The 13,164-nt window shown below is 38.8% G+C and overlaps 1 protein-coding gene across 3 annotated transcripts in view; it reads right to left on the bottom strand.

The window, feature by feature from the left end:
• Positions 1–2,448: 2,448 nt before the first annotated feature.
• Positions 2,449–13,164, bottom strand: part of LOC134573188 (formin-J-like) — a 63,474-nt gene continuing 52,758 nt past the window's right edge. For all 3 annotated transcript variants that reach the window (XM_063432748.1, XM_063432749.1, XM_063432747.1), the window contains exons 7-12: positions 12,586–12,656; positions 11,283–11,390; positions 10,449–10,519; positions 9,766–9,889; positions 8,202–8,366; positions 2,449–6,772 (exon numbers count right to left, since the gene is read on the bottom strand). In XM_063432748.1, coding sequence (XP_063288818.1) covers positions 3,380–6,772; positions 8,202–8,366; positions 9,766–9,889; positions 10,449–10,519; positions 11,283–11,390; positions 12,586–12,656 — 3,932 coding nt within the window. In that variant the 3' untranslated portion in view covers positions 2,449–3,379. The remainder of the gene's footprint in view (positions 6,773–8,201; positions 8,367–9,765; positions 9,890–10,448; positions 10,520–11,282; positions 11,391–12,585; positions 12,657–13,164) is intronic.

Here is a 13,164-nt window from a genome sequence, read left to right on the forward strand (position 1 = left end):
CAACATCAATGGTGACTACAAATCTCAGCAATAAATATAGCGGCGTCAGCTTCTTCAATAAAAGTAATAAAAACATTTATCAAACTGTTTAAGGTATTAAAAAAATAGACAAATATTCCGTGAGGCCCCAACACTTCATGTCTTCCACAGAACAGGCACAAATGTACGCGTTTCATATAAAAGGTATACAATGTCAAGATCTTGACAAAGTATAACGAATTCTTACAAAACACGTTGAAATGGCTTTTCTGCCATTTCATGATGCCATTAGGAAATCAAATACAGAATTTATGAATTAAGACAATTATAATCAGTCATCAGACTTTGTTTTTGACTCATGATCTTGTGTTTTATTATGTCTCCAGAGCTTATCAATGGTATTATATCCAATAATACACCGTTTTTTGTTCTATTTCAGTTTTGGTCCAACTTTCCACATGATTTAGATATTGTCATTCGAGATGTACACGGCCGAAAAACTCATTTTATTTTGTTTCAATGCATCAATTAATTGCCCTTAATTATGACAAACCCACGTAAGGATACCAAGTTAGGGAGCTTTGTACTAAACAGCTATAAGGTCAAAATGAAGGAAAATAAACATTTTCTTAAGTTTGTTTTTTCAGTTGCTTAGTAGATAAGTCACTAATTCGCTATCCTTATGAAACAAATGGATCTGAAAACATTTGTTTTAATATGTTCTGGATTCGTTTGTTTTCGTTTTGTTTCAGTTTGTAAAGGAATTCGGAATTTTGGATGCTTCCAAATTGCTGAATTCTTCCCAAATTGTATTCAAAGAGAAACATTTGAACATGTCTACTTGTCATATTGAAACATGTGTGTAAAGAACTACTTCCACCACAGGCTCTCACAATGTCTGATGTACCTTCTGACACTTCACCACATCTTCATCTGCTGAATATTTTCTTAAAGTACCCCACCTTGCTCTTACTTGTTTCGAATTTTCCGCTTTCTCGCGTGCATCCGTAATGAGCTGGGCAATCACAGACTAATCCCAGCAGAAATCACCAGTTGCCCTCCAGGTCCCTTTAAATGTAAGAAAATTGAGGATAGGAGGAGCTCACTTTAAAGACCCCAGATTAAATTAAATGAAAATTCAATTTGTGTGTATATATTCTGTCTGTGTATTTGAATGTGTGCTTGTATGTATAAGTCTGTGGGTGATTACATGACTCTGTGAGTGTGAATGTCCTACGGGTTTAGTAGAAGAATCTCTGCTAAACTATTTTAATGCCAAAGTAACACTTGACTTGCCATTATACGGTCTTTATACGATTGCAGTGTGGGGCTGTAGGGGGCACGGCAATTTTACTTTAACTGCCTAATACAAATGTATCACAGATGTGAATACATAAAGGGAATCAACACAGTAAAGGAGGAGACTATATTTAAAAGAAGAAAAACTACCACAACAAGAGGACATAGCCGTAAATTTGAGGGACAAAGGTTTCAAAATAATATCAGGAAGTATTACTTTACTGAGAGGGTAGTGGATGCATGTAATAGCCTTCCAGCTGAAGTGGTAGAGGTTAACACAGTAAAGGAGTTTAAGCATGCGTGGGATAGGCATAAGGCTATCCTAGCTATAAGATAAGGCCAAAGACTAATGAAAGTATTTAGAAAATTGGGCAGACTAGATGGGCCGAATGGTTCTTATCTGCCGTCACATTCTATGTTTCTATGTTTCTCTGTGAAGTTCTGCAATCACTCATTTTCAGTTGGTTACTTGTAAAAATAACATGCTCCTGCTCTGTTTTATAACCAATATTTATTGGATGGATGAAACACAAGATGTAAATGTTTTCAGAAATAGAAAATAATGATTCTAAAAGTGTTAGAAACTGCCAGGGTTGTCCATTCCTTCTCTAAGTACATTTGAATTATTTATTTAGCACATACTGCATTGCAATAGAAATAATAACAGTAATGATAAAAAATTATCCACATTATTATTTTGCATACCAAGACACTATCATATAAGGGGGAATATTTTGTTATAAAAACAAGCGGTTTTACAGGGATCCCAAGAGAGGACTTTTTTATTTGGTCTTTTTTTTTTTTGCCATTTTCTCATAGCAACTCCTCATAACTATTTCAAATATTTCATCTTAGACACTGTAAATTACAAAGAGAATGCAGGTTATTTCATGAAACAGTCAACTGGGGTGAAAAACAAAAAAATGTAAAAAAAAAAAAATATATATATAAAAAAAAAGGGAATAAAGTCTTGGGGAAAAAAAATATAAATTAGGTGTTTTTGTCTAAAGTTTGCAACTCCCTAATCGATTCACCACAATTCACTGTTCTGGTTAATGTAACAAAAAAAGCACCATGACACGTAAATATCAAATTGCTTTACAATTAGGAATAAGCTTTAAAAAAAAGAAATAATGAAAGTTGTGTTTTTCTAAAATGTATTATTTTTTTTTACCATGTTAAGCAGTGCAACTGGTCAATTAAACTCTGTGACAATACTTAGAATCTTTTTACAAAAAAACTGCATTACAAAATTTTAGCCAGTATTATTCCTCCTCTCCATTAGTGTAAACTATGGCATTCCTATGGAAAAAAAAGGCCATTTATTTTGCATACAAAAATATCAAAATGCAACAATACTGGTTAACGTTCGTGCTCCTGAAAATATCCCAGTAACACACTAAAGTGTCAAAAAGTGGATAATTCTAGCTCCGTCTGCATGTTTGAAACTTGAGTTAAATAAATAACATTCTATATTTTGCTAATTTGCTAGATTTTAAATACATACAAAAATTAACATATACATATATATATATACACACACACACACACACACAAATATAGTGTTATAACATTGAGTACCTTGTGTTAGATTTAAAACCAGAACCGTTTGTGTGTCACAGCCAGAGGAACAGACGACTGTTTTTAAAACCAACACAATGCAAGTTTCCCTTTACACCAATCAGTTCCTCTTTGCCATTAATATCCAAACTGTATCGCTTGTCAAGCTAGTTATGATCGTTGTCGCGATTGTAGCTGGTCACATTTCATTATACAGAGGATACATTAATTATTATCTTTTATTTAAATAGTGCTAAAACAAACTGCAGGGCTAGATATTCAGAGAAAAGGGCATAAAACACAGTTGACAGGCAGAAACAAACCAATAAATGAGGTTTCGAGAACCTATCCCACGAGCTTGTCTGCGCTTATAAAAAAGTATCAGAGTAAAGGCACTTCTCTTTTTGAGGTTTTGTCCAGAGTTGCTTGACAACTGTCTCCATACTAAGATCATGTCTGTCTGATTGTACAGAAGGTGGCAATATAATGTGAGGTTCTAAAGAGGTTCACAAGTTAGAAAAGTGACTGTAAGTTCTCAATCTCACCTCCAGATTTTCTGAGGGTCCACATGCAGGTTCCTTGACCCACGGGGTAATGAGGAGCTTAACTCGCAATTTTTGATAACACGAATTGCCAACCGAGCTGTGGAATTTGTTTTTTTAGATGTCACTTGTGAAGGCCAATCGGATTCCCTACTGGGCTCACCGTTATGCAATGAACCATCTACAGATTTACCGACAGTTACCGACGGGCTACATTTACGATCGGAAACTTTACTATATTCATTAGTATTTAGATGAGGAATCTCTTTTTGTACCTTGGCACTCGCCATTATCTTGCCGGAGCATGGTTTCAATGTCCCACCACCATGCTGAGAAAGTTTCTGGGGTAGCTTGCTGTCTCGGCTCACATTTTGTGTCTGTTTGAAAGTGGGCATCCTTTGTTTGGTGTCATTTCCCACACCTTGTATGCTGACTGAAGGCACCTCTTTGTCTGAGTGGACTCTTCTTACTCTATACCCAAATTCATTGGTTTTTGACTTTTTACAAGTATTACTTCCAGCTCTTCCTAGTAAGGAGTTCTTTGGATTGTTACCACTTCTTTGTCCCAAATCTTCCCAGTCTGCTTTTGAACTATTTCTTTCTGTTTTCAATTCTCGTTTCACACAATCGTCTCTATCACACGTATTTTGTAACTCTTTCTTCCATTTGGAGCATGGGTCAGGACTATCTGTATGTACGGATGTGCATACATCTTTTAGAACCTTTGTTAATGACTTGCATTCAAAATCTTCCCCTACCTTTGATGTTTGTGCAGTCCCATTCTGTGATTCCCTCAACTTGTCTTCTGTGGTTGGTATCTGAACATTTATTTCTTTTGCTTTAATATCGTGTCGGACAGACACTGGCTCTGTCAGTTTTATTCTACTGTTGAAACTACCGGGTTTTGCTAGAGTATGTTTGGGAATATCCGATGTAGACGGAATGCTGGTCTCTGAGTCAACCTGATCTAGAGATTTTCTGGGATTCTTGGGTGAAGGTTTTGGTATAGATTGCCTTGAAATTTTGGTCGTAGACTGGTGTAGTGATTGTTTGGAGGTTTTCTGATATGACTGGGCAAGTGATTTCTTGCTAGTATCTTGTCTTAATTGCTCTGATGATTGTCCTTGAGTCTCTTGTTTATCCTGGCTTAATGACTGAGAGGCAGCATCCTTTGGTGTTTGGGGCATTGAGGATATGGAAGGAACAGGTCGAGACTGTGCTGAGGAATCTGTGGCTGTCCCAAGTTCTAGCTGGTCTGTTGATTGTCTGTCAAAGTCAGACCCTTGCATATCCTGGGTTAATGACTGCGGGGTTACATCATTTGCCACCTGGCATATTGAATGGTCAGACCGAGACTGATCTAAACATTGTGTGGTGTCAGTTTCAGGCTGGGAAAATATCGGTTTGAGATTCTGAGACATTTGGTTACTGGCCATATATGTAGGCTCTAGTATTGAGGCATCATACTCTCCAGAATGTTTTGGAATCTTAGACCAAGAATGGGACGTTAAACGTCTGGTTGACCTAATCCCAGAATTATTTTGCAATTGACATTTTGCAGAATTTCCTAATTTTGTCCAGGACATCTCCTCACCAGGCTGGCCTAGTGATTGGTCTTGTTCGGATTTAAAGAGTGATGAATCAGGAGTGTCAGTTTCAGACTTAGCCAGGGATCGTCTATAAATCTTTAGTCGAGACTGAAGTAAAACATTTTGAGTCTCAGGTCCTGATTGTGCTTTTGATTTTATTGAGGTAACAAGTACAGACTGGGAATGCACGTGGCTATTTTTTTTAGTTTGAGGCTCAGGTTGCGTGTGCCTGAGTGACTCCTGTATGTCCTGGACAGAATGTCTCTGAGTCTCTGTTTCAGGTGATAAATGTTTAGTCTCTTTCTGGCTCATTGGTTGAAAGGGAAATTTTGATACTGACTGAGTGGATAAATGACTTGGAATATCAGGTGCATGATTGGTTTTGTATTGTCTGTGAGGTTCATCTGAAGACTGGACAATGAACTGTTTGGAATTATCAATGTCATACTGGGCTACTAACGTTTTGAGATCATCAGTTTTAGACTGGGCTGCTAACATTTTGAGATTATCAGTTTCAAACTGGGCTTCTAACGGTTTCTGATTGTCAATTCCAGGCTGATCTACAAACTGTATGGGATTATCAGTTTCAAACTGGACTACGAATAGTTTTTGATTATCAATTTCAATCTGTGCTTCTAGCTGTTTCGGATGATCAATCGCAGACTGATATACTGTCTTTGACTGGCACATTATCTGCTGAGAGTTACTAGACACAGATTGGCATACTATCTGTTGTGGGTTATTTGTTGCAGACTGGCCGTGGCATAGTTCATGTTTCGGGTTATCATTTCCAGACTGGCATACTATCTGTTCGGGGTTATCAGATGCAGACTGGCATACTACCTGTTGGCACCTATCAGATGCAGACTGGCATGCTATCTCTTGGGGGTTAATTGATGCAGACTGTGATGTTAATAGTTGACAGTTGTGTTCTGTAGGCTGAGTTAGTGATTTGTTATAAAAATCAATTCCAGTGTGGTCAATTAAGTCATGGGGGAGACCCAGCTCAGCCTTCACTGGTAATGGTTCTGTTATTTCAAGTTTTGAATTGTCTACTGTTTGGTTGAGGACCAGAGGTGCATCTTGCTTTAGCAATGTACTACCTGAAGTTCCCTCAGACTTGGCAAGGGAATATTGAGAAGACTTAAGTTCAGAGAGGGCATTTGACGGCCTAAAAGCTTCAGTTTCAGATTGCAACAGAGAATGTTTTGATGTTCCAGATTGAGACTTATTTTGTAGATATCCAAGAGAATCAGGACAAGACTGACTTAATAACGGACTGGTGGTATCCGCCACCTTGAGCACAAGTAATTGTCTTGAAATCCTCAATTTAGTCTGGTCTGGTGATTGATTGGGAATTTGAAGATCTGTTTGGGTTGGAGACTGCTTTGTTGTAACAGAATTCCTTGTATCAATGGAATGTACATTACAAACATTGACAGCATTTGACTTGTAGAAATCCTTGTAAGCTGCATATCCCATCTGCTGCCTCAACACTCGTTCAGAGACCTCACGCATCTGGACAGCATTTTGCTGGTCGCAATAATACTGGATTCTTTCACTCTGACTTTTGCGAGACATCTGAGTGGAGATATAGCTCGATCCCAAGGAGCGCATTCTGCACAGACGGAAACTGCCAGTTTTACGTGAATTTCGTAGGTTCCTCTCCAAGGTGAGTTCTAACTCATCTTCTTCACGCAAAAGCTCCAGAGAACTGCAGGAAGCCATGGAATGCCTCTTTTCTAAACGTTTCTTCTCCCATTGTTGCTGTCGCTGTTCTTCTAGCTCACGGATCTTATTTTCCTGCAAGAACAACGTTTACAAGTTAGGTCTATATCCCATTCCAAATAATTGGATAAGACTAATCTCTCAAACAATCATCATGATTAGAGTTGAGCGAACCCGGACTGTAAAGTTCGGGTTTGTACTGAACGTTTTTTGGACCCCGGACCCGAACACGGACATATCAGTGTATGTTCGGGTTGGAGTACGGTGTTCTGCGATTTAATGGCGCGTTTTTAAAACATCAGTTAATGGTTTTGTCTACTAAGGTGTGAAAAAAAAAAAAAAACTCCAGTTACTCAATGAACCTTAATTCCAAGTGCAGGAGAGGTCTTTGTATAATAATTTGTGTACATTAGTCACCCTCCATTCATAAGTATTTTTCATGTATATTAGACAGTTATTGCTTATTTATGTAAAACAGCAGTTTACAAATAAATCACCATTATGGTTACAGAATATAATACTTATGCTGTTATCTAACCCAAAAAACATATTTTAAAGGTAATGCATGGAATATAGGTAGGCGAAGGAATGAAGAAGCAGTGAGCAGTGGGTGGTGAAGTACTGGGAGGTGACCCCAAAGAAAAAGTAAGGCAGTGGCTTGAGTAGAAGTAAATTTTTGTGAAAATTGGAGCAGTAACTGGTGATTAAGGAGGAAATGTGGTAATGTGGAGGCTAAAGAAGGAAAGGAGTTGAAGGTGGATAAAAAAAAGGGGTGGGGGTGGCAATCGTAAGTAAGGTAATGAAGCATAGAAAGTAAGTACATTGAGGATAGTGAACTGATTGCAGTGGGCGACAACACAATGGAGAGGAAATAGTAGAAGATGTTAGACAATGAAGGAGAAAAAAATTGGAACAACAGTAGAAGGGGAGCATAGAGATAGGAAGAACGTGAATAAAGGGGAGAAAGCATGGTGTATGACATGGGGACATTTAATTTGGGAATTGGTACTGGGGCACGAGATGAAAATTACAATGGAGAGAATGCATTGGGGGAATATTTCAACAGGGGATGAATTGGAAAACTGTAAGGGGATTAGCAGAAACTGTATTATCAAATTTGGGGTAGCTGAAGGGGTTATATCAACTTGGCTACAGAGGGGATATCAGAACGCACAAAGAGTCAAGAAAGGGGTGAAAGTACAGTAAATGGGGAACAACTGCTGAGGAAGCACAGGAAGTGAAATATGAACGGGGCAAAAGGAGAATTTAATTCTCTGTCTTTGTAATTCAGTGGGTGTCAGAGTGTATTATGTGCCTTTAATATTAAGAGGTGGGGTTTTGGAAGGAAGGCAGTGGGTACTGGGTACCATGTTGTTCTGGGACCTAAGCAACGCAATCTTTGGCCAGCCTTGCCCTCAGTATCTCCCAACTTAAAATCAAGTTTGTTAAACATTGTTTAAGGTTAATAGAATTTTTTTTTTTAGAGCAATCCACTTTTACTTACTTTAATGGCCAGCTGAAATCTTTGGCAGAAACAGCTAAATATCTTACAGCATTCTTCCAAGTGAAAGGTTTCTTCGTCTTCACAGAGAAATTCTATCAGTAGATGCTTAGAGTTTTGCAGCACTTCAATTTCCTTTTGAACCTCTCGTAGTTTATCTTCGGCGTACTGAAAAAACGAAAACATTTTTACATATTCATAGGAACTTTACTACAGATTACCAATGAAAAGTGCTGTCCAGTAGAACATAACAGTGATATTCTGCAAGAGATACATATTTTATCTAATCAAAGGAAATCATTTGAGACCTTTTCTTAATTGATTAGAGAGACACTATAACCACCAATCAACTTTAACTTAATGAAGTAGTTTTGGTGTATAAATCAGGTCCCTGCAGTCTAACTGCTCAATTCGCTGCCATTCATGAGTCAAATCACTTTGTTTATACAGTCCAAGTCACACCTCTCTGCATGTGACCTACACCGTTTCCTTACACATTTCCTGTAAAGAGAGATCTAATGTTTAAATGTTTTTTATTGCACATTCTGTTTCATTCAGAATTTCTTATCCTATACTCTGCTAGAAGCCTGCAGGACCCTGAAGGAGCCTCCTGCGTGTGGTCAAAATTGAATCAAATCAAATCAAATTGAATCAAACTTCTTAAGTAAACATACTGTGCTGTTGCATCTGATTGAAAATGAAACCATTTTCTCACGCAGGCTGTGTGAGTCACAGCCAGGGGAGGTGATGGCCAGGGCTGCATAAACAGAAACAAAAATAATTTAACTCCTAAATGGCAGAAAATTTGAGCATTAGAACTGCAGGGGCACGATCTATACACCAAAACTGCTTAATTGAGCTAAAGTTGTTTTGGTCTCCTTCCAGCAATATATGAATGCTACATATGAGAGCGGGGACTAGCGCATTATATATAACCACGGTAAATCTGGCATCATTATATATAATCCATTCTTAATCTAGAGTCCGTCAGGATTGTATAGTACAGTATGAATTGTCAAGGATTTAAAGCATATTTCACATAATGAAAATTGAAAACATGTGACTACGAGATTTTGTCCAATTCGACTTTACTTTAGTGTAAAATGAGAAATTTGTCTTCGGTCACAGTCTACCTTCCGATATTCCAAATGGTCAGAAAGGGACATGTTTGTTTTGAGAGAAGTCACTGGAAGAGTGCCCACAATTAGTGCTATTCAGAATATTATAGATTACTTACGGTAATTATCTATGTAAAGCTAATAAAATGACTAAAAATGTATGTTAGATGATGCCGAATGGATTTACAGATAAAAAAAACAAAACCCCTTTATTATAGTTGAAAAATAATTACGACGTGCTTCCATGCTGCAAAATAAATAAATAAATATATAAACAACAGAAATTATGAGCTTGTATAAAAGAGGGACACTAGAGATGAGAAAACAAGGATTTGGGTCCAAAAGTGGGTTGTCCCTACTAAGAGTTATGAACAGCATCTAGAATGGCAGGGTTTAATTATGGCTGTTCTATATTTTACCAGTACTCATTCCTGACCTGCTCAGTTTACCTCTAGAAACTCATCCATCTGCTGTCTAACGTCTTTCTGCTCTGGATCTCTCAGAATCTGGCGCATAGAAGTGACTCGGGACTGCAGCTTGCAAAACTCCTCCAGCAGCCCGTCTTCTGACAATCTGAAAGTGTCAGGATACACATAAAAACAATGAACATGTGATGTCATCAAAAAGTGCCACTCCGAGCACCACAACCACTGCAGTGAGCTGTAGAAGTTTAGAATGGTTTGAATTCTTAACTGGGATCCGTCAGGCACTGCTGCCTCTCTCCACCACATCCAACAGAGAGTCAGATGAGCTAAGACTGGTGGTGCAGGGCTTAGATTGATGGTTAAGAGTGATCATCTGACGTTCTCAGCCAATGAGCTAGCCATGCACTGCAGGGCCTAGCTCAATAGAGCTAATAGAAGATCTAAGCAGGCTCTCTGTTGGATGTGGTGGTGGGGAACGACCACTATAACTACTGACACTGTTATGTAGTGGTTATGGTGTGTGGAGTGTTCATCTAATTTATTTCCACCTAAAATCTGCTTTTTCAAATATCTTAAGATGTTCTACAACATTATGACGTAAAAGACATACAGGTACACACACAAACAGAGATCATACACACAAAACACTGATTTCTTAACTATACATTAAAGGCATAAGCATTGCTAAACAGAGGTATGTCCTTTACCTGCTTGAGATGCTGACATGTTTCAGTCGATCTGCGAAGGAGAGATATCTTGCCTCTTTCTTCTGGACTTCCTGTACAACATTAAAACAGTAGCTGCTCAGTGCAATACATTGGAATCAGCTCCCTGCCTCTACAAAAGCTCATTGAGCTCCTAGCCTTCATCCTGCTCAAGAGTTATCCTTGGCTCAACTGAGCTAAGCTGTGCAGTGCAGGGCAAAGCTCATTGGCTGAGTGTGTCAGCTGATCATTCTCAGCCAATACACAAAGCCCTCCACTGCCAGGCTTAGTTTAGTAAAGAGAGCTTCCGGCTCTCGCTGAACTGTATTGGAGATGGGGAGTGGTGCCCAGTGGACTCTAATTAAGAAGTCAAACTATTCTAAAACATTTGACTTCTTACAATGTGGGGGTGTAAAGAGGGGTGGTCAGGGCACTACTGGTATCATGACAACTGCAGCACACTGTAGTGGTTATGGTGCTTGGAGTGTTCTGTTACAATAGGAATTCTGAAGAATTGAGAATTGCACATGTAAGCACAAAACAGCCAAACACAAAAATAATCAGAGTATGCAGTACTGTGTGGTTTGGGCTATTTCGGGCTATAATTTGCAATTCATTTGTCAGTTTTCCACAATTTATTAACTAACCCCAGAGTGTTGAAAAGGTCCAATTAACAACACACACAGTCTGATAAGTGACGACAAGAAGGAATTTAGAGTACATCTAAGTAACACAATACTATATCGATGGTTATTATTATTATTACTGCGTTTATGCTCAAATAAGCACATTGCCACCAACCCTCCCACTCTGATCTCGCTTCTCCCACAAGCCTACCATCACAACGAAGTGCAGTAAATTCATTCCAGGTTTGTTTGCCTTTGTGTCAGCGAGTTTGAGAAGGGATGAAACTCGAAAGCCGGCTGCGTTACCAGCATATCCACCCTGCAAGAAGTCATGTTTAATTTACACAAGAGATAGCCGTAAAATAAAAGACAAAATGGCAGCAAGGTGCAACGCACAAATGGGAACTGGAATGTGGTTTGAGGGTTTGGGGTTAACAGCAGTAGAATGTATAAGGTGGAAATATTACTAGACTGATAAAGAAATATTCGCACTAGCAAAGTTTGCTATTTTTTTTCTTTGTTCCTGGGGTGCAGTCAGTATTTTGAAGTACTTATAGAATTGTTATTTTACGTTTTCACACAGGTACATTCCCGACAAAATCCCAGACCTGTTTTTCAACCTGCAGCTAAGGATTATGGGTACCTTATATATATGTAGGGGGGGGGGGGGGGCGACTAAATCTACAGCTATGGATTCTGGGTAGAAGTATACAGGGGACTAAACCTGTAGATAGAGTTTATCGATAGGTATCTGTAGGAGACAAAACCATTTCATTATTTCAAATAAGCATGCGCGATCGGAAGAGCAGTTACATGGCGTATGCTCACTACTACACAAGGGTAGACGTCAAGCAATGCAATTTGAAAAACATTAAGTGGGAATGTAACAAACATCAAATTGCAGATATGGGTCATACATTTGTGAATAGTATAGTTACAAAGTAGCAGAAAAACATCTACAACTATCAGCTGTAACATAAAACCACTGCATCATTGAACCTGTGCTATAAAGCACCATAAGGTGAGGAGGGAAGGTAAGACTATAAGGGAGGGAGAAGGAAAAACGAAGGAAGATTATTAGTTTCAGCCTATCACAACCATTTATTGCTGGTAGAAACTGGTACGACTAGAAGGAAGTGTGTAATTTCTACAGTAGCCGCACCTCCGTTAGGGGCTGGACAAAGGGAGGCCAGAGACACTTATTTGGTGTTAAACGACTTGAAAATGGTTTAAGATTTAATTAATGGACAGCGCCAGGGGACTGCAGGCACTATAACCAACTCAATGAAATGAAATGGTTAACGGACCTACAGTGTCCCTTTAACTACTTCACACCCACGTCACAAAAAGATCATGCCAGAAAAACTACGGAATTCATCAGAGTGGTTCATTTGCAGGTAAGACACACAGACCAATCTAAGTGCTGCCGCCAATTATTGGCCACTGGGTGTTAAAAGCTGGGATCCAGAGACCCGTATGAGTCTAAGTATGCAGAAGGCGTGTAAGTCACTCACCGCATTCATAAAGTTTCCTGCTTTTAGTATGAGCCGGAGGATGTAGTGCAGTTCTGTACATTGCAGCAGCTCTGGAGAAAAAACAGAAAAATAATTTAAAAAATGTTGGTTATTAAGCAGAGCTAACAACACACACTACTGGGTGTACCTTATCTTGATCTGGAGAGAACATGAGATATGCTTTTTCCAGTCCCAATATGTTAACACTCATTGAGCAGACAGCCTCATAAAAAAAAAAAAAAAAATGAAAGTGTTACTTTAAACATTTGGAGAGGGGGGTCCTTACCTGTGTAAAATGCCCAACTGGGCATTATTGAGGAGGTCCTCCCACTCCCATTGAAATAAAACCTGAAACGTTTTTTTACTTACCTGCAACGCGGTCAATTCAGACGCTTCTTATAGAGATGTCTGTGATTGGACCAATTGCTGGCTCAGAGCGCATGCGTGTTTCAAACAGAAACACTGCACATACAGACTCCTACCACCATCACCACTTCAAATCACTGAAATGATCATGGTGCTTGGACTAGCACTTTAATGTAAGAATCTGACACAAAAAAACAACAACATACGGGGGGC

This window comes from Pelobates fuscus, chromosome 9, assembly GCF_036172605.1.
Source record: "Pelobates fuscus isolate aPelFus1 chromosome 9, aPelFus1.pri, whole genome shotgun sequence".
NCBI lineage: Eukaryota > Metazoa > Chordata > Amphibia > Anura > Pelobatidae > Pelobates > Pelobates fuscus.